At 40.8% G+C, this 26,186-nt stretch overlaps 1 protein-coding gene across 1 annotated transcript in view; it reads left to right on the forward strand.

Moving 5' to 3' along the window:
• Positions 1-26,186, forward strand: part of GALK2 (galactokinase 2) — a 245,251-nt gene that overhangs the window by 32,404 nt on the left and 186,661 nt on the right. Inside the window, exon 4 of the mRNA XM_088472801.1 lies at positions 13,518-13,608. Coding sequence (XP_088328927.1) covers positions 13,518-13,608 — 91 coding nt within the window. The remainder of the gene's footprint in view (positions 1-13,517; positions 13,609-26,186) is intronic.

Raw genomic sequence — 26,186 nt, forward strand, 5'->3', positions numbered from 1 at the left:
AAATTCTGTACATAGGTAGATGTTTAATTTCAAGGAAAGTTGTCTTACCACTGATGAAGTTGTCTCATGAGGAGGTTCAATTCAGTGGCATCCTTAGCCGCGCTTTTAGGTTTAGGGAGCGTAGCAGAGTTAGGTTTTGGTGGGGGGGGGGGTTAGGGTTAGGCACCCCCGGGGGGAGGTTAGGGTTAGGCACCCCCTTGGGAAGGTTAGCCTTAGGGTGCGCTAAGGGGGGTTAGGATTAGGCATCCCTGGGGGTAGGTTAGGGTTAGGCACTAGGGGGAGGTTAGGGATGGGGGGGAGAGGGGTAGGGATAGGGTACTTACGTGCCCTGTCGGGATCTTTTCCCTTCGGGCTGCCAGCATCGGGAAATGAACCGGCGGCTACCCATTCCCTGTTTGACATATGTTGTGCATATGCTATATAAAGACTCATGAAGGAGTTCTGATGCCATATAAAAGGAGCAAGAGGGGGTGAAGAAAAATGGCATATAAAGGGGCACATGTAGGGGTTTGATGACACATAAAAAGACATGTGGAGGAGTCTGATGATAATAGAATAAAATCTTTCAAAATCTGTCAAAAAATATGGTTTTAGTTTTGGCCACACACCCTGTCTGGAAATCTGAAAATAAAAAGATGGTAAGTGGTAACCCTGTTTAGACTACATAATCTGTCCATGTTTCCCAACTCCAGTCTTCTGGGACACTAACAGTACATGGTACTGGCTGACACATTTTAAAAATGGGGCAACTTATTTCACTTGTAATAGTGTTAGCGGTCCCTGAGGACTGGAGTTGGGAAACACTGATCTGTGTGATCTAAAGCTTCTGGGGATTTGCTTATGCTGATTTTTGATAGAAGACTGAAGGGCATATTTATTAATCATCGGGTCTTAAGCTGGGTACACACTAAACAATTATGTACCCAGCGATGTGACCCACATTCCCAGGGTCGACATACCGGGCGGTTTGTACACACTGGGTGATCCGGTGGCCGACTGTCCCATATGTCGGCCCCCGCCACATAGCGCTGCATGGCATAGTCAGCCGCATCGCCTAATCTTCCTGCATGTACAAAAGATGAGGCGATGCGGCTGACGACCCCATGGGAGCGCGAAGTACACGATGTATACACACTACAACGATATTGATGAAATGTTGTTCTGATGCATTGAAAACTGGCAAATCGATATTAATATCGTGTAGTGTGTAGGGGCCTTTAGATTTGATAATTATAATTCTTATCGCTGCTATTCGTGGCAAAAAGAGATTCCGAATGTATAGTATGTAAGTAGTGCAGAATGTAGACTTTTCCTCCAAAATAGCACATTTTCTACACGTATTTCAGAACTCTCCATACAAATATTTAATGTAAAAAATACAGTGCATCCGGAAAGTATTCACAGCGCTTCACTTTTTCCACATTTTGTTATGTTACAGCCTTATTCCAAAATGGAATAAATTCATTTTTGTCCTTAAAATTCTACACATAATACCCCATAATGACAACGTGTAAAAACTTTTTTTTGAGATTTTTGCAATTTAAATAATAAAAAAAAAGCCTAAGAACTCACATGTACATAAGTATTCACGGTCTTTGCCATGAAGCTCAAAATTGAGCTCAGGTACATCCTGTTTCCACTGATCCTCCTTGAGATGTTCCTACAGCTTAAATGGAGTCCACCTGTGGTAAAATCAGTTGATTGGACATGATTTTGAAAGGGATACGCCTGTCTATATAAGGTCCCACACTTGACAGTGCATGTCAGAGCACAAACCGAGCATGAAGTCCAAGGAATTGTCTGTAGACCTCCGAGACAGGATTGTCTCAAGGCACAAATCTGGAGAAGGGTACAGAAAAATATCTGCTACTTTGAAGGTCCCAATGAGCACACTGGCCTCCATCATCCGTAAATGGAAGAAGTTCGGAACCACCAGGACTCTTCCTAGAGTTGGCCGGCCGTCTAAACTGAGAGATTGGGGGCAAAGGGCCCTAGTCAGGGAGGTGACCAAGAACTCGATGGTCACTCTGTACCTGAAGGACTCTCAGACCATGAGAAACAAAATTCTCTTGTCTGATTGGACAAATTAATTTTTGTCCTAAAAATTCTACCCACAATACCCCATAATGAAAATGTGTAAAAAGTATTTTTGAGATTTTTGCAAATTTAATTTAAGAAAAACAAACTAAGAAATCACATTGACGCCAAAGAGTTCAATCTTTTTCTCATCAGACCAGAGAATTTAGTTTCTCATGGTCTGAGAGTCCTTCAGGTGCATTTTGGCAAACCCCAGATGGGCTGCCATGTGCTTTTTACTAAGGAGTGGCTTCCTTCTGGCCACTCTACCATACAGGCCTGATTGGTGGTTTGCTGCAAAGATGGTTGTCCTTCTGGAAGGTTCTCCTCTCTCCACAGAGGAATGCTGTGGCTCTGACAAAGTGATCATCCGATTCTTGGTCACCTCCCTGATTAGGGCCCTTCGCCCCCAATCGCTCAGTTTAGACGGCCAGCCAACTCTAGGAAGAGTCCTGGTGGTTCCGAACTTCTTCCATTTACGGATGATGGAGGCCACTGTGCTCATTGGGACCTTCAAAGCAGCAGATATTTTTCTGTACCCTTCCCCAGATTTGTGCCTCGATTCAAAAATCCTGTCTCGGAGGTCTACAGACAATTCCTTGGACTTCATGTTTGGTTTGTGCTCTGATATGCACTGTCAAGTGTGGGACCTTAAATAGACAGGTGTATGGACATGATTTTGAAAGGCAATCAACTGATTTTACCACAGGTGTACTCCAATTAAGCTGTAGGAACATCTCAAGGAGGATCAGTGGAAACAGGATGCACCTGAGCTCAATTTTGAGGTTCATGGCAAAGACCGTGAATACTTACAGTATGTACATGTGAGTTCTTAGTTTTTTTGTTTTTTTAATTAAATTTGCAAAAATCTAAAAAAAACTTTACACGTTGTCATTATGGAGTATTGTGTGTAGAATTTTAAGGACAAAAATGAATTTATACCATTTTGGAATAAGACTGTAACATAACAAAATGTGAAAAAAGTGAAGCGCTGTGAATACTTTCCGGATGCACTGTATGTCATTCAGCACGCTTTACTTAGTTGGACTGTTTACAATGGTGAAAATTCATAGGAAGAGGAGCCCTAGATAGCACACCCTAAGCACAATGTGAGGTGCTACCTGCTGAGACTTGTAGTGCTGCAAAACAAAACAAATCTAGGTGTGCACACTAACCATGCTGAACCTAATAATAATACTGCTAAATTGCATCAAAGATGTTCTTAGCATAATAATGGCCATAATTATGGGCCTGTCCACCATATCCAGGTGTCCTCCATCATACAGGTCCCTAACACTCCTATGGAACAAATGGCACGGGACCCCCAGGCCAACCCAGCAGAACCGCCCCATGGCATCACACTAGTGTGAGATTTAAAGTGAGGGTTAAAGAATAATAAAGAAACTCCTATGTGTTAAGTCCTACATAAGTAGGAGGTTATAATTAAGTGTATAAAGTGCTACATATATAAGAAACAAACTAAAGAAGTGAAAAAGTGTACATTATGGTGCCATGAAACAGTCCAGCCACACCAGCCCAGGGGAAAATTCAGCAAATTAGATCTTGAGTCCTTCCTGCGCTGAATTTCACATGTTCTAAAGTTAATTTAGTGACACCTGGCATCATATGTTTCCCATCTACAGTGCACTTCAGTGTGCTGTCATATAGCATTACACACATAGACACATATTATTAGCTTTGTGTTTGTGTGTATATAAAATTAGACTTTATAAAGAGGTTAAGAAGTCAGTGGTTAGAAATATTGTCAGTCTTTTCCAGAACTATGTCAGTGTGCATTTTGCCTGCAAGAGTTTATTGCACCCTCCTCTCCTGCAACCAGTTTCTTACTTTTTTTTTTAATCAAATTTTTTCTTTATTGAAGCATAATAATTGTATACAACAGTACAAAAGTACATATTCAAAATAGATATTCATATAAACAATAACACAATTATAACATAAACATAAAAGAGAAAAAGGGCCAATATCGAATATCTGATACGATGAAATGATCAGTAAATATCTTCATCAATACGTCATTGCAATACAGTTAATAAAACAATATATATTTATACATATACGGAAAACATTTACAAATTCGTATTATAAGATATGTGATGTATAACAGTTTCTTACGTTTTAACATTTGGGATATGTTTCAGAAATACTTTATCGAAATAAAAATATTAGGGGAAAAATTCTGAGCAGTAGATCGTTTGACGCGCTTGGCAAGGGTTCACCATTCACTGGTGACATGCTTTTTGGCCCGGAATTGGACAAATGGATATCCCAGGCCACGGGGGGTAAGTATTCTTTCTTCCCTTCTACTGCTCCAGCTCCCAGAAGATCTAACACTGGACCTTCGTTTCATTCCTTTCGTGCGCCACATTACTTTCGTGGTAGAGCCGGAGGTGCTCCCACGCAAGCAAGAGGCGGCAGAGGTAAAGGTCGACTACACACTGTTGCACATCGACACCAGCTGTAAAACAGGTGGCATGACGATCTTCCGTTCCACCTGGAGTCTCCTGCGGTGGGAGCCCGCTTGCAGAAATTTTCAACAAGTTTGGAACTAGACCTCTTCAGAACCGTGGATTCGCATACTTTTTTTCCCTGGGGTTCCGAATAGACTTCGAAGTCCCCCCTCCACCTCAGTTCTTCACTACGAGTCTGCCAATACCTGCACACTAGGCCAGGGTTCTACAGGAGGCTATCCAGTCTCTAATAGTATCATCTGTGCTAGTTCCGGAGCATCAACGAGTTATGGGGTTTTACTCAAACCTGTTTGTAGTGCCCAACCGGATGGTTCGGTCAGGCCCATATTAAACCTCAAGTCTTTAAACCTATATCTGAAGATGTATCGAAAATGGAACCTCTGCAGTCCGTCATTGCGAGCTTGGAACCAGGGGAGTTCCTATTATCCCTGGATATCAAGGATGCCTATCTCCCTGTTCCCATTTGGGTACCGCATCAAGCCTTCCTGCGGTTTGCTATACTGCAGGATCACTACCAATTTCGAGCATTACCGTTCGGGTTATCCTTGGCTCCCTGTATTTTCACCAGACTCAAGTCAGTCATGATTGCTCTTCTCCGGTCATTGGGAGTGAACATAATCCCTTATTTGGATGACCTATTACTCAAGGCTCCATGAGTAACCCTTCTCGCAGACCATGCCGTACTGGCATATCACACTCTAATCCAACACGGTTGGATAATCAAATTCAAAAATCAAATCTCAATCCGTACCAGAAACTCCTGTTTCTGGGCATGATCCTGGATATGGCATTACAGGGGTTTTTTCTTCCGATAGAGAAAGCCCGGGATATCCGGTTGTTAGTTCAGCTGGTCCTCAGACCAAAGAAAGTGTCCCTACTTCTTTGTCTGCGTCTCTTGGAGAAGATGGTAGCTGCTTTCGAAGCACTGCAGATCGGACGGTTCCACTCCAGAGTGTTTCAGCTGGTCCTGCTGTCACAAGGATCAGAGGACCTCATTCAGAGTCGGTCGAAGCGGCCGCATGGTCGTACGCCACCGATGTTCGCTATACTGCGCATGCATAAAGTTCACAATGCGCGTGTGCAAACTAGCCGCTACGATCAGAAATTTCTTTCTCCTTGAACACAGCCAGGTCGGTAGTTTGAGTGACAGATGGAGGCGTTTGTGGGTGGTAACAGGGGAAGGTGCTTGAAAACGGGGGAGTGGAGATCCGAACGCAGGCGTGCCTAATTATGCGGACGGCGTTTTGTGGGAGTGCATACGGTTTATGGGAGTGCATAATTAACAAAGTAGCGTCATGGCACATGTGATATGGGAGGTTTTTACACTGACATGATCGTAGAGCTTAATAGAGGGTATGGTCAACCTTAAGCTCTACGACCAGTTTCAATGGTTGCCGATGGTCTTGATTAATCCTTATATGCCCGGAGATGACGTGCAATGCGTAAGAGAAGGGGGCGTATTTTTTGTCTTCCGACCGCTTCCTCCCCTTGGTCGGCCAACTACCGATCCGAACTTAGGGACGCAACTTGCGAGGGAATCATTACATATACGGCCCCTTTTCGCGTACGACCGTGCGGCCGCTTCGACCGACTCTGAATGAGGTCCAGAGTCTCATCTGCTTCTACATCGCCAGATCCATCTGAACCCGGTTACCAGAGTGGCTGTCCTCTGGTGAACGCAATCCAACAATCTTTTAGCGGGCCAAAGATTCAGAGTATGGGACTGGATCATCTTAACAACAGATGCCAGTCTTCGAGGGTGGGGAACAGTAGTCCTTGATTATCACTTTCAGGGTCGATGGTCCCCTGTGGAACAGAAGTGGGCCATAAATGTGTTAGAACTCAGAGCGATTTACAATGTTCTGATAGAAGCAGCAGAGATTCTAAAGTCTTGTCCGGTAAGAGTTCAGTCCGACAACGCGACGGCCGTCGCTTACATCAACCGACAACGCGGGACTCGAAGTTACATGGCCATGCGAGAAGTAACTCAGATTCTCCGGTAGGCCGAAAATCAGTCAGTAATCCTGTCTGCTGTGTTCATCCCGGGTGTGGACAAATTGGATCACCTGTCGCCCCGGAGTCGCGGGGGGGACCGCGCGTGGACAGAGAACGCACTGATTCATTGATGGGGCTGTCCTCAGGTGGACCTCATGGCGTCACGATTTAATCATCTGCTCCCAGTATACGTGTCAAGAACTCGGGATCCGCAGACACAAGCAGTCAACGCTCTGACAGTTCCTTGGATCTACGAATTTGTTTACTTTTTATTCCTCCGACTCCACTTCTTCCTTGTCTTCTCAAAAGAATAAAACATGAGTTGGCCTCTGTCATTCTTGTGGCTCCAAACTGGCCTCAGAGAAGTTGGTTCTCGGACCTTCGGTCCTTATTGGTAGACGATCCGTGGCCCCTTCCTCTGTGGTTGGATCTTCTACAGCAGGGTCCTTTCGTCCACCCCAACTTAGTGCAGCTGCGTTTAACTGATAACTTAAGACGTAGTGGTATCTCAGACTCTGTTATTCCCCCCATGCTGCGTGCCAGGAAGCCAGTTCCGGCTGTGCATTATCGTACCTGGTGTTCTTATATCTTGTGGTGCTCCAGTCGGGGTCTTCCGTCTAGGACTTTTTGTTTATCCTGGTTTTTTTTTTTCTCCAGATGGGTTTGGATTCTGACCGTCGCCTCTGAACTTTAAAGGTGCAGGTCTCTGCCCTTTCATTTTTTTTTCAACGCAAATTGGTCCTCATTACTGCGGTGCAGACGTTTCTTCAGGGGGTCTTGAGCGTGCAGCGTCCATTTGTACCTCTGATAGCTCCCTGAGACTTAAATTTAGTACTTCTGTTTCTTCAGTCGCACATGTTTGAACCGTTGGAAGAGGTTGATCTTAAGTACCTATCTTGGAAGACGTTCCTCTTCCTGGCTCCAGCTTCGGCTCGTAGAGATTCGGAATTGGGTGCTCTGTCCTATAACCACTTTACCTTGTGTTTCATACTGATAGGGCGGAACTCCGGATGGTAGCCACCTTCCTTTCCAAGGTTGTGTCGGCTTTCCGTATCAATCAGCCTATTGTGATACCGTCGTTGATGGAGGACTCTGGTTCTTCTACCTTGGATGTGGTTAGAGCTCTCCGCATCTATGTGGCCAGGACAGTGTCCCTCCTTAAGTCTGAGTCACTTTTTCTCCTCTATGATGCTGTTCGGAGGGGTTGGCCAGCGTCTAAGCAGACTTTGGCACGTTGGATCCAGCTGACTATTCATCAGGCTTAGGTTAGTGCCGACCATTTGCCTCCTTCGTCCATTTCGGCCCATTCCACACGTTCTGTGGGTGCGTCATGGGAGGCCGATAGAGGAGCCTCCACGTCACAGTTGTGCCATGCAGCCATGTGGTATTCAGTTCACACGTTTGTCAAGTTTTACAGATTTGATACGTTGCTGCTTCGGCATCCCGTTTCGGCCGCCTTGTTCTGCAGGTGCCGCAGAGCGCTCCCGCCCGTGGGAAAAACTTTGGGACGTCCCCAGCGTAAGCACCTCCAGTATCCCCTAGTGGATGAAAGGGAAAATGGGATTTTGGTACCTACCGGTAAATCCTTTTCTCTGATTCCACAGGGGACACTGGACGCCCACCTCTGCGCTCTTAGCCTGCCTGTTCGGCTTGTTCCGTATGTTGTATGATTCAGTTATTGTGTGTTGTTCTCTCCTTTTTACTCCGCTTGTTCTCCATCTCCTCTCGGTCTTCATTTTCTAAACTGAGGGCTGATGGGGCATAGAGGGGGAGGAGCTTCACACTTCTAAATTATTTTAAGTGCCAGCTCCAGTTATCCACGCCTCTATACCCCAGCGTAAGCACCTCCAGTGACCCCTGTGGAATCAGAGAAAAGGATTTACCGGTAGGTACCAAAATCCCATTTTCTTTTTCTGAAACAAAGGAGTATAGAGGGAGAAGGAATTTGGATAGTTAATGGAATAATTTAGTTTTTATAAATATCTTGTGTTAAAAGGAAAAAGTCAATTGCCCATCAAAGAGAAACCAATGTTGGAAGACACACTATTAATCCATGTTTATGAAGCTAGAGCTCAGGAATTTTAATCTGTTTTTTTTGTTTCTTTCCTGCTGTTGTGACCATTGTGTTGAAGTGATCCAAGTGCAGCCAATTCAATTAGCAGGATTTACACCGCGCATTAAACGACAGAGGTGCACTATTCTTCGCCGCTTCAGGAGCTGTGAGGAAAAGTCAACAAGAAAAATCACCCTCTGGGGGCAACCCATTGATTCTGCACTTTGTGTACTTGAAACCAGGGGTTAACACTCAGGGAAAATGCTGTTTAATTGAATAAACTTTCCCCGTGGGGCGTGATCAATTGCTGCGGCGCATATCCGTGGCTAATTGAATTCTCCTCTTAAAGAGCCCTTTATTTATAATGTCATTTTTTATGTTTGTGCTAGACCAGTGTTTCCCTACTCTAGTCCTCAGAGACATCTAACAGTGCATGTTTTGCAGATGTCCTAGCTGGCGCACAGGTTTATATTCATTACTCACAGAAAAAAAAGATTCCCTCCAGCACACTGCAGCAATATTAGATAAAATACTTGAATCCTACATGATAATAGAGATTCAGAGGTATTGGTTGCATACAATTGCAAATATATGATTAAGCGCCGGGCCAACATCAAGGCTCCTCTATACCGGCGTCCCTAACATTAAGGGGTTCACGTCCAAGGCGCAGAGCAGCCCAAAAGAATCCAGCCAAGGACCCAGGGCATCACACGAAGAAAGGTGATAGTGAAGTGTAAAGTATAGATGTGTCGAGATAATCATTAAGTGTTAGTATAATAAGAAAGAATTAAAATTACATAAATAATAGACAAACAAATGGAAAGGTGATGAAAAAATATCTATGTGAATTAAGTGGTGATGCCCTGAAAAATGCCCAGCCAGAGCCACTCCGGGGGCCCCACGCCCAAACGCTCACCCCAAAATAATTATTGCTAGAAAATAGTAGCACCCACTCTGAGTCATATAATTACAATTAATGTACTGCATAATAGCAGCACATGTATAAGCTGAGAGCTGACTCACCTAGGAGATACCCCCAAAACCTTCAAATGGCACTAGACAGACCAGCACATCCTCCCAATGCTGGTTCCCTTCATGCCTCTCAGAACTGCAAATAGAAAGTATGGTGGTCGCTCACATCAGCTAAATGATATTGCTCAGGTGCTTGTAAAGGGCAGGGTTTACACTGAACCACAGAAAAAAAAAGATTCCCTCCAGCACACTGCAGCAATATTAGCAAAAATACTTGAATCCTACATGATAATAGAAATTCAGAGGTATTGGTTGCATACATTTGCAAATATATGATTAAGCGCCGGGCCAACGTCAAGGCTCCTCTATACCGGTGTCCCTAACATTAAGGGGTTCACGTCCAAGGCGCAGAGCAGCCCAAAAGAATCCAGATAAGGACCACTCCCACTGCTAACCTTCCTCTCCCATGCTTATGGAACATTCATATAGCTCCTTGCGGTATATTTCAAAATATTATGGCAATTTGCACACTTCCCCATTATTGCTGAATACAGTGTAATAAGCCTCGGTGGTATTTTGTAAGTGATGCTTGTTTTATAAATATGGTTTGGAGATTCTTTTACCTAGCAAAAGCTCTGTGCATGCTAATTAGCTTCACCCAGCAGCAAGGAAGCCTCATTTAAGACCTCATCACTTCCGTTTTAGTTTTCTTGACTGTGGTACATACTCAAAATTCAATGCAGATTGCTAAAGCTTTGCAGTCATTTCCCAATTCAGATGGCAGATAAATTATATGATTTCTATATAGCCATGTGTTGTGTTTTTTCTTTTTCATTTTCTTAATGGTTGTCTTATTATATTATTGTTAGCGTTTTACAGTCCACAGCCAGTGTTCATTCAGGTGCCCTAAATGTAACCCCCCAGCAGATGGAGGATGAGTTTATGGATGATGCTTATATTATCCTAATCCACAAAGTGTATAAATTACAGTAATGTTCCAATTTAGTATCTTGGTTTTCTCTGAAAATTTCACATTAGAAAGCGGTTATTGATTCAATAGGATGAGATAAGTGGAACGCTCAACTAATGTGGTCCAGATTTCCCGGCATTTTAAAGGCCAACATTAACCACGTTCTCATACTGTGTTCTCCATTTAAATATTTTGCACTACTAAAAGAAGACACATCATATTAAAGTCAGTCACTAGAATATTAGGATTGATTTGTACAATAAAGAATCAGAAGGGAATAAATATTTTAACTTTCTTATTCATTAAGTTATTTAATTTACCAAAAGTTTTTTTTTTTTTTCAGTTTCATTTTTATGTAAGCAAATATAGATTATTTCTATAGGAAAATCTATTTGCAGGAAAGGTGCTGTCATGAGGAAGAAAATAGATGTGTGATCAACCAAACTCTTTTCAAGTATTCTTTCTATATTTGTTCAATTTCTTATTTAAAATGTTAGTGTTTGCTGTAAGCACTTAAAGCATTTGTCCAGTTTGGATCAACCATATTCCCATTAAAGGGTGAGGTGAGATCACAACCAAATTGCTACACCATCTAAAGAAGGGGTTGTCCACAAGATGGACCTTTTAACAATGGTGCACATGCATGTAATTTCCTATCTGTCCAATTTCCTATCTGTCCTGTCCCATTTACTGACCTCTGTTCCTACTTTCCATTTACTTCTCCAGGTTATGGGGGAATGTAATAGGCTCTTACTTTATGAAATCAGCGATTTTGGCACGTCATTGTAAGTCGTCATCCATGTTTTTAAGCTTAATATACAGTCAGGTGCATAAATATTGGGACATTGACAGAATTTTCATATTTTGGCCTCTATCCACCACCACAATGGCTTTGAAATGAAACAAACAAGATGTGCTTTAACTGCAGACTTTCAGATTTAATTTGAGGGTAATTGCATCCAAATCAGGTGAACGTTGTAGGAATTACAACAGTTTCTATATGTGCCTCCCACTTTTTAAAGGGCCAAAAGTAATGGGACTATCAACTCAAAAGCTATTTCATGGACAGGTGTGGGCTATTCCCTCGTTATTTCATTATCAATTAAGCAGGTAAAAGGTCTGGAGTTGATTCTAGGTATGACATTTGCATTTGGAATCAGTTGCTGTCGACTCTCAATATGAGATCCAAAGAGCTGTCACTATCAGTGAAGCAAGCCATCAGCAACACCAAAAGACCCAAAAGACCACGGAAAACAACTGTGGTGGATGACAGAAGAATTATTTCCCTGGTGAAGAAAAACCCCTTCACAACAGTTGGCCAAATCAAGAACACTCTACAGGAGGTAGGTGTATATGTGTCAAAGTCAACAATCAAGAGAAGACTTCACAAGAGTGAATATAGAGGATTCACCACAAGATGTAAACCATTGTGAGCCACAAAAACAGGAAGACCAGATTAGAGTTTGCCAAACAACATCTAAAAAAGCCATTAAAGTTCTGGAACAACATCCTATGGACAGATGAGACAAAGATCAACTTGTACAAGAGTGATGGGAAGAGAAGAGTATGGAGAAGGAAAGGAACTGCTCATGATCCAAAACATACCACCTCATCAGTGAAGCATGGTGGTGGTAGTGTTATGGCGTGGGCATGTATGGCTGCCAATGGAACTGGTTCCCTTTATATTTATTGATGATGTGACTGCTGACAAAAGCAGCAGAATGAATTCTGAAGTGTTTTGGGCAATATTATATGCTCATATTCAGTCAAATGCTTCAGAAGTCATTGGACGGCGCTTCACAGTGCAGATGGACAATGACCCGAAGCATACTGCAAAAGCAACCAAAGAGTTTTTTAAGGCTAAAAAGTGGAATGTTATGCAATGGCCAAGTCAATCCCCTGACCTGAATCCGATTGAGCATGCATTTCACTTGATGAAGACAAAACTGAAGGGAAAATGCCCCAAGAACAAGCAGGAACTGAAGACATTTGCAGTAGTGGCCTGGCAGAGCATCACCAGGGATGAAACCCAGCGTCTGGTGATGTCTATGTGTTCCAGACTTCAGGCTGTAATTGCCTGCAAAGGATTTGCAACAAAGTATTAAAAAGTGAAAGTTTGATTTAGGATTGTTTAGTTTGTCCCATTACTTTTGGCCCCTTAAAAAGTGGGAGGCACATATAGAAATCGTTGTAATTCCTACACCGTTCACCTGATTTGGATGTATTTACCCTCAAATTAAATCTGAAAGTCTGCAGTTAAAGCACATCTTGTTCGTTTCATTTCAAAGCCATTGTGGTGGTGAATAGAGGCCAAAATATGAAAATTCTGTCAATGTCCCAATATTTATGCACCTGACTGTACTTTTAATCACTCATATTTAAAAATATTATTGGAGATCTTTACTAAGCACTAAAAACAAACCAGATAAGTGTAAAGTGTAGGAATGATTAAACAGTTTCCTAAAAAGCATAGACCAGTATAACTGTTTTATGTGCTTTAAATCGTCAGTAACAAATAGCTCTCGATTAAGTTATGTGCCTTTCCCTTTTATGTTTTTTATTATAAACCCATGCTTTTTCAGGTTACCCAATATGACTGTTCTATTTCCCTGCAATCATATGTTGTATGCTCAAATCTTTTCAGCAAACTTTTAGCAATAAAACGTATTCATTATTATATAAATGCCATACATAGCAGAAGATGCTTTTATTTGCCAAAGAATGATTGATTAGAATTGTTGTTTTCTACATTTAGCGCTACAGATGGTTTACCAGCGTTATGTTATCAGTAAGCAAACAGCAATGAGCGCGTTTGTGTGTAGAGCTCTATTCTTGATAGTGAAAAGGAGAGTTGCTTAGTCCATTTGCAGAATGTTGTACCTTGCTATGCCTGGATGTGGCAGCAAAGAGCTATCAAATGGTCCAGGTTCTTTGGCGTAACATGGTCTTGTCTTTTCAGGGCCTTTTCAGTTGGTGTAAATGACATTCAGATTGATAAGACAAACCCTTTGTGGCACAGTTACTTTCTGTGTGGACTGAAAGGAATCCAGGTAATTAATCTTGGATACAGACTTTTATTATCCATTTTATTATGTGTACAGTATCTATTTTAACCGCTTATGCTTGGAAGTATGGTGGAGATTTTGCAAACTTCAAGGTGTTGCTCCTAGCAATGAATCGTATTCTAGTGCTATTTTATATAATGTATTTGATAAATTATAGCTACAATCTGATTGGCTGGTATTTGCCCGTTTTAGAAGGTTTGAAAGACCTCCCCCTTAAAATCTTAAGCAGAACTAATATTGTTAGTAATGTTAAATATCATAGTAATATTTTTGCATTAATTGGAAATGTTTTGTACAGGCTTTTGGGGATAAGGAAGCAGTTAATGACACTGTAGTGTTTCAAACAGCCATCCTGTTCTAATATACAGCAGGCCTTCTGCAAGCCCATCTGTGACATGTGCATGGGTAAACTCATTAAAACCAATTGTCAGCCAGCATCCTATGATTCAACAACACAAATGACATCATACCTAATAAGAAAATCCTGATTAAATAACTGGAAAAACAGCAACAGAGAGGCAATTTAAATCCCGCTTTCACGCACATGGATCTAGAGAATTGTGTGCTAGCTATAGAGAATGTTTTTTTTTTTATTTACTTTTTTTTACGGAGGTCTAAAGCTCTGTTACATTGTTTTTAGTATAGATGACCTCTCCAAAAACCAGAGAAGAGAGATACTTACAGCATCCATCCACCACACAGTGAGGTGTTACCTGTGTCTACTTTATTTTCAGCCACTGATTACCCAAAATAATATGATTATCTTTCCTGCTCTGAAAATATATATATTTTTTAATCCCATAATTAAGAATAATTCTCATAACAATGTTTATATGCATTAATGTTGTTTTTATCAAATGCATTTATATCAGTCCCCAAACATGCAAATTGGTGAATTTGATTTATAATTACATTTTTTCAGAGTAATGCACTACTTTTATATTATTGGAAAAGTTGGGTGTACCAATGAATGCTTCTATTATAAGTGGCCACATAATGTAAGATCATATAGTATAACACAGTATATTTGTCCATTGTCCAATAACACATCCAGCAAGTTCTCCCTTCACTTGTTTGCTGGACAGTAAAAATTATCGAGTTTAAACTTGCATTTATAAAAATAACAAAAGTAGACATATTGTATAATTTGCAAAGCATGTATAAACCACCCACCACTTTCAAGGTGCCTCTAGAATGGTCTTATTGCTGGTCATTGAAAGTATTTTAATTATTATTTTAAGATTTTGAGTCCTTGATGCTGTACGATAAAATTACCCCAAACAGGATTTACTGAGCACTGTACTAAATTGATGTATAATTCATTGCATTACAAGTGCACAATTAATGAGTTTCCTCTGCACCCATTGCTTTTTCTTAATTTTGAGCAGTGGCGACTCTAGAGGTTGGGCTGCAGTGCAGTCCTAAATTCAAATAGGGGAGTCGCACTACCTGCTGGCGATGTTTGGCAGCATTTGGGGTGGCAGTTGATGTGGCTCCCCTATTCAGGGCCAGATTAAGGCTTGTGGGGGCCCCCTTCAAGCCACACGGAGTGTCCCCCCCAAGCCACACACAGCCTCCTCCTCCCCCTCCCCTCCCAAGCCGCAAAGAGCCTACCCACCATTCCCCCAAGCCACACGGAGCATACATACTCACCTCCCGATTCCAGCAGAGCTGCCTCCGAATCCCCTCATCAGCGTCACAGATGTCATGTGTCACGTGGCGCCAACAGGGGAACTCAGGAGTCACGCTGCGCTGTATGCAGCAGCACTAAATGTGCCGCTGCATGCAGAAAAACGCAAAGCCGCAGCAGCTAAGCCCCCATCCGGGAACAGGTGCCAGTGGACACTTGTGTGGGGGCCCTTCTGCCATGTTTTGAGAAATATCATAGAGAGTTTGTTACCAAGTAAGAAACATTTGTGGAAGTTCAGAGGAGCAGTTATTGCAACGTCACGCTGTTAGAGTCCTCCAGTCATGTTAAACTCCCCAGCTCTATCATTCTCAATCAACACTTATCTGAGGGGGCCTAATGCTGGGTACACACTGGCTGATATATTGAGCGATCAATCGATCAGCCTATATATTTGCTGGCCGTCGGCCAGTGTGTACAGACGATATGTCTGTGAACCACGTCGTTCACAGTCATATCGCATTGGCTGTGCTGCATTGCCGATGGACCGCCCTTACACACATCGCAACAGCCGCGGGGAGGGGGATGGCCCCGTCCCGCCTCCCTGTCAGCGGGATCCGCGGCTGCCAGATAGATGATGGCCGTTCAGTGTGTATGAACGACCATCATCTAAAGATATAGCTACAAATCACTCGATCTGCAGATATATCTTTCAGGTGTGTACCCACCTTAATTGCGCTCATTGCATGTCCTAGAGTGATATGTGGTAACCAAATACACTTCCAAACTGAGTTCAGATTCCTACCCACATCTTACAAGATTGTTCCACAAGTGATATCAATAAACATGAAGGTACACGGCACTTTCTACCAGGTATCTCATCTTTATATTAAAGAAACTATGGCTTGTCTATATTAAATAGATCCAGCAGAAAAAAATGTTCTAAAGTTAAAGATACAAGGTGTGGCTATTAAATAAAGTAAAAAGGGAGTAGGGGAACATTCACCTTGGATTATCCCAAAACTGTTTTGCAAGTTTCACCCCTCTCACACAGATAGTTTGCTTTCACACAGCGCTCAAAGTTGTGTATTTCTGTCAATGGACAGACAATACTGGGCAGCGAATAGACATCAAGTCTGTGTTTCCCATCCATACATATTGGTAACCATATTCAGGCAGGTAGGTTACCAGTAACATCTCAAAAAACAGTCTATAAAGTCAGAAGGTGAGTAACCCAGAGATAGACAGGCTAATGGCAAGGTAGACTTTATGATCTGGCAAGGATATGTATTAAGAGATGCATTATCAGGGGTGTATCTAGGGGTCCGAGCACCCCTGGCAACGTAATGGACTGGCGCCCCATAGTTTCTGAAAAATTACACTATACACTAAGTACTTATGTCTCCCCAGCAAGTCTCCCTTCTGTCTCCCCAGCCAGCCCCTATGTTTCATCAGCCAGCACCTCCATATGTCTCCTCAGCCATCCCCCTTTCTCCCCAGCCATCCTCCTTCTGTTTCTCCGGAATCGGTATGTATTATCCTGTCGCGAGAACCCGAACCTCACCCTAAGTGGCTAAACCTAACCCCCCTGTCCCCGCAGCCTAAACCTAAGTCTCCAGGGGGGGTGCCTAACCCTAACCTCCCCACAGGGGTGCCTGTCATTAGTACCCTGCGGTCGGAATCTCGACCGTTGGCTTCCTGACTGCATCCCATTTCTATATTATATTTTGTTTTGCACATGCAAAACAGGAAAGACAATTCCGTTAGTGGGGCACTCTTATAGTATTATTTATGGCAATATGACAAAATGATAAATTTTAAATTTTAAAACATAACTTTTAATAAGAACATACCTTATAAAAAAAAAAAATTTTGTATGTGAATCATGATATATCATAAATGACAATAACAAATATAATGTCTCCATACATGTAATAAAAAAGTCTATAGGCAAAAATATTGAAGAAAAGCAGTTATAATTATTAAATACACTGCCAAATAAATATACACTGTACCAGTGTGATAGGGAAGCACATGCGGTTAATTCATGTATGAAATTTTAGTATATCCTGTCCCAGGTAATTTCGGCAGAGGAACTGGTACAAAACAAATTGGATCAGTATTGTAATGATCCCACAGCTAGTTTGCAAATAGATCCACACCAATTATTAAATAGATAATGGTTAATTAACCACAAAACATAATTCTCCCAATGAATGTGACATAGATCTAGGACATAGTTGCGCACACAAGTCCATATGATAAAATCACATGGATTAAAATATACATGTATTAGAAATTGATACCAATATTAATGCAATGTGTACCACTATTTGGTTAATGTTGACCTTTCAATCTATCAATCCTCCGTGAAGCAAGGACACAAAAAGAGATATCTAGATTCCACCATATGTATAATACGTCAACAAGGCAGATAACCTTTTACACATATAAGTATCTCATAATAATCATCAGCATGTGTTCCTCAATATAATAGATTCTAGGCATAGATAATTCAATAAAGTACAGGATTCACTTGTAGAATAAGTTAGAGTAGGACACCTAGTTGTCCCCCACTTCTACTTTCACTTGTTGTACCTTCTGCCTGGCATTGGACAGGTGATGAGAGAGTAGGGGGCTTGTATCCATAGAACATAAAGAGTAACGGTGGGTTGTTAAAGATCCATATATCGGGAGTTAAGTGATCTCTGATGCCAAATGGTATAGCAGAAATCAAGTGCACCCGGATCAGTCAGGTCGCCACCTTAGAAAAAGAAAAGATAGTACCTGTACACAGCCCAGTCTGTTCACATTGATGCAGTGTTAAATTTCCAAGTGTCCACGTCTGCTGCCTGTCAGCTGTAATCAGCTGTGTCTCTCCAGTCCCCTGCACATGCCGGGAAATGACTCACTGCCGTCCGTATCGGCTCCTGTGAGACCCCGTCTGAGACAGTGGGAATGGGAGACTATTAGCGGTCAGCTTGAGCGGCTCCGTGGTCAGAGATAAAATGGGTTGGTTGACGCGCGTTTCGCCAAATAGGCTTGCTCACAACGAGACACCTAAGCAAACGGGTCTCACTCTCTTGTTTTAACCCTTGCTGTAACCAATAAGAAATCACTTAGAAGCAATTGACATAACATAGAACCTATCATAGCATACATATATCTAAACCAATCATCAGTCTGGATGGACATATCTCTCAGCCAATCCAACAATGATCAGCAGGAATAAGTTGGTAATCCTGCATATATAGTATTGTAGAAATGGCACAGGAGTTAGGAAAAAGTATGCAGAGTAGAATCCAATTAATGATTATAGGATATAAATTATCTTAACATAAAAAGAATTGGGGAAATATACATATAAATTTTATAATGTGAAAATAATAATAATAGTGTTCAAAGTTCTCCTTTTATATCTTTATGATAAATTATACGATGCTGTGTATATCAAATATTTATTTCAGTTAATTATACTAAATGAGGTATATAATAATATACCTCCCGCTCCTACCATCCTAAACTTGATAATATAAACGTGAATAAGGCTGAATAAACTTTTGTTTGGGTCAGAATAGTTATAAAATTGTTATTTTCCAGAATAATAGTAGCAGAAACCAGAAAAAGTATAATCAAAAATCACAACGCTTATTCATATAAAGCCACTAAAATTTATATTTTCATTCATCCCGTTGGGGGCAATACTGCCCAATCTGAATGTCCAATAGCTTTCTTTTTTCAGAAGTTCCTTCATAAGGTCTCCTCCTCTGATGCCCAAGTTCAAAACTTCTAGGCCACATACTCTAAGGTCTTTGCTTGAAGCGCCATGTTTAAAATAAAAATGTCTGGCTACTGTAGTAAGCTGTTTCATCTTGGCCCTATCTGATTCTGCATGTCTAATATGGCCAATATGCTCAAGTATTCTTTGTTTTAACATACGTGATATTATTCATACGTATTTCATACCACATGAGCATAGAATACAGTAGACTACATTTTTACTGCGACAGTTCACATAGTGTTTTAAATGGACTTCCTCTCCAAACTTATCTTTGAAGCTTTTGATGTTACTGATATGGTCACAAATTTTGCAACTCCCACAGGGATAAGTCCCTATCACTGATGATTTCTTAGTAGGGTACTTAGTATAATGACTCCTTACTAGGTGATCTTTTAGATTCATGGATCTTCTCCAGCTCATGGCAACTGTTTTGTCCAACTTGGCTGTGAGATCCGAATCAGTGAGAAGGATAGGCCAATGTTTTTGTATCAAATTTTTTATTTCTTTCCAATTTTTACAAATCTAATTTTATCAGATTTTACTTTCTTTGTTTTTTCATAGATCAGACTATCTCTTTTGGTATGGGATGCAAAGTCACGAGCTTTCTTTATAGTTTTGCCACTATATCCCCTCTCTTTCAAACGTTTGACCAGGTCTAAACTTTTGGTTTGATATGTACTGTTGTCTGAACAGTTTCTCCTAAGTCTTAAGAATTCCCCTTTAGGGATGTTCTCCAAAGTGGGAGAAAACTGTGAGCTAGAAAGATGCATGCAGCAAGCTATTGGTTGCTGCCTGTTTCCTGAAAAGTTCTGTAGCTATCATATTTTCATCATCCTTTTATATCCTCAAGTCCAAAAATGATATACTGGTGGAACTGGCCTCATATGTGAATTTCAAATTTATCACATTGGTGTTTAGGATATTCACGAATTGATGTAATTGATCAAGATTACCTTCCCAGATTACCAGTATGTCATCTATAAATCGAAGCCATGTGGTAGCATATTTGGTTAAGTGATCATTTTCTTCACAAAAAACTACCTCACGCTCCCACCAGCCTAGAAACAGATTAGCATACTTGGGGGCACAAGCTGCCCTTATCGCAGTGCCTCTGGTCTGCAAAAAGAACTGATCATTGAAAGTAAAGTAATTTTTGTACAATACAAAATGAAGAAGTCTTAGAAGGCCTGAATGATTTTCACAAATTTCTCCTATCATCAGGAAGTATCTTATAGCAGCTATACCATCATCATGATTTATGCTTGTATACAACGACTCTACATCTATACTGACTAATAAGTTGTTTTCATTTAGTCGGATGTCATTGATCTTCTTTAATACATCAGTGGTATCTTGTATATAAGAAGAGAGTCCTGTGACATGATGACGTAAATGTGTATCAATAAAGATACTTGCCTTCTCCGAAATGCTGCCTATACCCGCCACTATTGGCCTTCCCGGGGGTGTACTCCGATTTTTATGTACTTTCGGGAGTAGGTAAAATGTAGGAATTTTTGGATTATCAATCGACAAGAATTCCAGCTCCTGTTTTGTAATCACCCCATCTTGGGCAGCTCTTTTGACAATGTTCATGTAGTTATCCATGAAGTTGTCCGTGGGGTTCAATTGTAGCTTGGTATAGCAGTCCTTATCTTGTATTTAATAATTATATCTGCTTTTCTTCAATATTTTCGCCTATAGATGTTTTTATTACATGTATTGAGACATTATATTTCTTATTGTCATGTATGATGTATCATGATTCACATACAAAATTTTTTTTTTATAAGGTATGTTCTTATTAAAAGTTATGTTTTAAAATTTATCATTTTGTCATATTGCCATAAATAATACTATGAGTGCCCCACTAACGGAATTGTCTTTCCCGTTTTGCCTGTGCAAAACAAAATATAATATAGTAATATATTTGTTCCGGGGAGCACCACCAACTCTGTGATTTACCTGATAAAGAGATTTCTTTATCTTATGATTTCATTTATACTGTTGGTATACCACAATCACCTACTAAATCAAGCTATAATAGATCCTGTGCATTTAATTTTTCCTAAAATTCCCCTTTTTCCCTTCTCTTTTTTTTGATCAGATATTATTACTGTGTCTTTACAGTTCTAATTATTTGCACAGACATTATTAATTACATACCCTATGATTCTTTAAAGAACACCTAAACGTTGTTTGTTTTCCCAAAATCATTCTTACATCTCTTACCTTCTGGTACAATTATATCTTAGAGATGACAAGTTTCAATCTCAAGAATGAGCTGATCTATAAACGTAAGACAGCAGACTTAGATAGTATTTTTCCAAGCGCATCAGTAGAACAAGAAGTCCTTACCTCTTGGGAGGATGATTTTTATAGATTGAGACAAATCCAATATAAGCAAGTGAGGACCAATTGGAATTTAACTAGTCTTGAAAATTATATTAAACAAAAAATCGTCCCTAGAGGTTTAAGACCCAAGGTTTTTCCTACATTTGAGTTATCAACAGATATTTTGAAGAAAGAATGGGAAACCTGTCTATTAAAATGTTCTTATGATTTGATGTATATACTTGTGAAACATAACCATCTGATTTTGGAGGAATGTGAAAGAGAAATCACAACAATAGGTAAGACATTGGAAACTTGGGAACAAAATACCAATTTTCAAAACAATTTTGAACGATACAAAAAAGAATTAGAAGCATATGAAGTAAGCATCATAGAACGGAAGAAAAACAAATTTCTTAGAGACAAGAAGGATTTCTCTACAGGAAATATATTTATATGGACTAAGAAAACTAAAAATACCTCTACAATACGTAATAGCAAATATTACAGTTCATCAGATACAGATTTTTCTGAAACAGAAGGCACACAAGAAGGAACTTCCCATGATCCAATAGGAACTAACAAACCAGAACACTTTCCTTTTTTAGGGGAAAGAAGGGCCCCACAGGAACACTCAGCAAGAGGAAAAAAGGAGGGGAAAGAAGAAGGGGAAGAAACAGAAGATGGGAGTCTCCGTCACCAGCATGTTACCACACTCGCAGGAACCCTATGAAGTAGAAAGTGCTATATCTCCCCTTAAAATCATAAATCTTTCTAAATACGTGTTGACAGATATTCAAACATCAGTACTAGAAAAAGGTTTATCTTTCTCACCTACTGGGAAATTTAATAGATTCCAGTGGGAAACGGATCTTAGGATATTTGGCCGGAAACTGCTTCTAACGAAATTCTTTGCCAACAAGTCACAGGATGATGATACTGTATTACAATCATCACAAGATCTGGAAATGATATGGATATTAGAAGATTTAAGGGATGATAATCAGGATAATCAAACTTCCACCAGACCTATCTGTGAGAAGAAATCTACCTTTTGGCCACTGGATTATGTATGTCCAGAAGTGAAGGTCTTTATGAATCTTGTCTCCAGGGAATTTGATGACATTTATAAAAAGCAGAAATGCCATACCCACTTTGGTAACCTGACCTGGGAGGAAAGAAAGGCCATAAATTAACTTAAAGCTATGTCTGATGTTATTATCAAACCGTCGGACAAGGGCGGCAATATCGTTCTATGGCCCATTGATTTATACATTAAAGAAGCCAAGCGACAACTGGATGATAAGGACTGCTATACCAAGCTACTATTGAACCCCACGGACAACTTCATGGATAACTACATGAACATTGTCAAAAGAGCTGCCCAAGATGGGGTGATTACAAAACAGGAGCTGGAATTCTTGTCGATTGATAATCCAAAAATTCCTACATTTTACCTACTCCTGAAAGTACATAAAAATCGGAGTACACCCCCGGGAAGGCCAATAGTGGCCGGGTATAGGCAGCATTTCGGAGAAGGCAAGTATCTTTATTGATACACATTTACATCATCATGTCACAGGACTCTCTCCTTATATACAAGATACCACTGAAGATCAATGACATCCGACTAAATGAAAACAACTTATTAGTCAGTATAGATGTAGAGTCGTTGTATACAAGCATAAATCATGATGATGGTATAGCTGCTATAAGATACTTCCTGATGATAGGAGAAATTTGTGAAAATCATTCAGGCCTTCTAAGACTTCTTCATTTTGTATTGTACAAAAATTACTTTACTTTCAATGATCAGTTCTTTTTGCAGACCAGAGGCACTGCGATAAGGGCAGCTTGTGCCCCCAAGTATGCTAATCTGTTTCTAGGCTGGTGGGAGCGGGAGGTAGTTTTTTGTGAAGAAAATGATCACTTAACCAAATATGCTACCACATGGCTTCGATTTATAGATGACATGCTGGTAATCTGGGAAGGTAATCTTGATCAATTACATCACTTCATGAATATCCTAAACACCAATGTGATAAATTTGAAATTCACATATGAGGCCAGTTCCACCAGTACATCATTTTTGGACTTGAGGATATACAAGGATGATGAAAATATGATAGCTACAGAACTTTTCAGGAAACGGACAGCAACCAATAGCTTGCTGCATCTTTCTAGCTCACATTTTTCTCCCACTTTGGAGAACATCCCTAAAGGGGAATTCTTAAGACTTAGGAGAAACTGTTCAGACAACAGTACATATCAAACCAAAAGTTTAGACCTGGTCAAACGTTTGAAAGAGAGGGGATATAGTGGCAAAACTATAAAGAAAGCTCGTGACTTTGCATCCCATACCAAAAGAGATATCAGAGCCGGACGCTCTGACCAGAGCGCTTGCTCTGAATCAGGGCCCACCTCCATTAATATGGAGCGTCCTCCTGGCCGCTCGTATAGCTGTGGGTCACCACCCACAGCATATACGAGCGTGCAGAATGATGGTCGCGATGGTCTTGACCTTCGCGACCATCGGAACTGCGAGTCAAAGCCTGCGGTTGGGTTTTTCAACCGCAAGGCCAGGAGTGATTTTGGCTCTATCAGAGCCAAAATCACTCCCACTGACATCACTAGTGATGTCAGTGGGGCCGGCTTCAGACGGTAGGCGTTCCCTTGGGAACGCCTACGTCTGGCAGGCACGCCCCCGGCACGCCCACCAAAGGGGGCGTGCTGTCTGTCACCATCGACAGCACGCCCCCTTTGATGAGACACTCCGAGCAAAGGAAAGTCCTTCGCTCGTCGGGTCTCGCGCATGCGCACGACGGAGCTCCCTCCGTCGTGCGCATGCGCAGTGGGGACCATCAACCCACTTGCGAGCGGACAGCCGCTCGTGAGTGGGTCTGAATGACCCCCATAGTCTGATCTATGAAGAAACAAAGAAAGTAAAATCTGATAAAATTAGATTTGTTGGCAACTTTTGTAAAAATTGGAAAGAAATAAAAAATTCAATACAAAAACATTGGCCTATCCTTCTCACTAATTCGGATCTCGCAGCCAGTTGGACAAAACAGTTGCCATGAGCTGGAGAAGATCCATGAATCTAAAAGATCACCTAGTAAGGAGTCATTATACTAAGTACCCTACTAAGAAATCATCAGTGATAGGGACTTATCCCTGTGGGAGTTGCAAAATTTGTGACCATATCAATAACATCAAAAGCTTCAAAGATAAGTTTGGAGAGGAAGTCCATTTAAAACACTATGTGAACTGTCGCAGTAAAAATGTAGTCTACTGTATTCTATGCTCATGTGGTATGAAATACGTAGGAATAACATCACGTATGTTAAAACAAAGAATACTTGAGCATATTGGCCATATTAGACATGCAGAATCAGATAGGGCCAAGATGAAACAGCTTACTACAGTAGCCAGACATTTTTTATTTTAAACATGGCGCTTCAAGCAAAGACCTTAGAGTATGTGGCCTAGAAGTTTTGAACTTGGGCATCAGAGGAGGAGACGTTATGAAGGAACTTCTGAAAAAAGAAAGCTTTTGGACATTCAGATTGGGCAGTATTGCCCCCAACGGGATGAATGAAAATATAAATTTTAGTGGCTTTATATGAATAAGCGTTGTGATTTTTGATTATACTTTTTCTGGTTTCTGCTACTATTATTCTGGAAAATAACAATTTTATAACTATTCTGACCCAAACAAAAGTTTATTCAGCCTTATTCACGTTTATATTATCAAGTTTAGGATGGTAGGAGCGGGAGGTATATTATTATATACCTCATTTAGTATAATTAACTGAAATAAATATTTGATATACACAGCATCGTATAATTTATCATAAAGATATAAAGGAGGACTTTGAACATTATTATTATTATTTTCACATTATAAAATTTATATGTATATTTCCCCAATTCTTTTTATGTTAAGATAATTTATATCCTATAATCATTAATTGGATTCTACTCTGCATACTTTTTCCTAACTCCTGTGCCATTTCTACAATACTATATATGCAGGATTACCAACTTATTCCTGCTGATCATTGTTGGATTGGCTGAGAGATATGTCAATCACTTATCCAGACTGATGATTGGTTTAGATATATGTATGCTATGATAGGTTCTATGTTATGTCAATTGCTTCTAAGTGATTTCTTATTGGTTACAGCAAGGGTTAAAACAAGAGAGTGAGACCCGTTTGCTTAGGTGTCTCGTTGTGAGCAAGCCTATTTGGCGAAACGCGCGTCAACCAACCCGTTTTATCTCTGACCACGGAGCCGCTCAAGCTGACCGCTAATAGTCTCCCATTCCCACTGCCTTAGACGGGGTCTCACAGGAGCCGATACGGACGGCAGTGAGTCATTTCCCGGCATGTGCAGGGGACTGGAGAGACACAGCTGATTACAGCTGACAGGCAGCAGACGTGGACACTTGGAAATTTAACACTGCATCAATGTGAACAGACTGGGCTGTGTACAGGTACTATCTTTTCTTTTTCTAAGGTGGCGACCTGACTGATCCGGGTGCACTTGATTTCTGCTATACCATTTGGCATCAGAGATCACTTAACTCCCGATATATGGATCTTTAACAACCCACCGTTACTCATTGTTCTATGGATACCAGCCCCCTACTCTCTCATCACCTGTCCAATGCCAGGCAGAAGGTACAACAAGTGAAAGTAGAAGTGGGGGACAACTAGGTGTCCTACTCTAACTTATTCTACAAGTGAATCCTGTACTTTATTGAATTATCTATGCCTAGAATCTATTATATTGAGGAACACATGCTGATGATTATTATGAG

The sequence above is a fragment of the Taudactylus pleione genome, unplaced genomic scaffold (genome assembly GCF_031769625.1).
Source record: "Taudactylus pleione unplaced genomic scaffold, aTauple2 ptg000129l, whole genome shotgun sequence".
NCBI classification, from domain to species: Eukaryota; Metazoa; Chordata; class Amphibia; order Anura; family Myobatrachidae; genus Taudactylus; species Taudactylus pleione.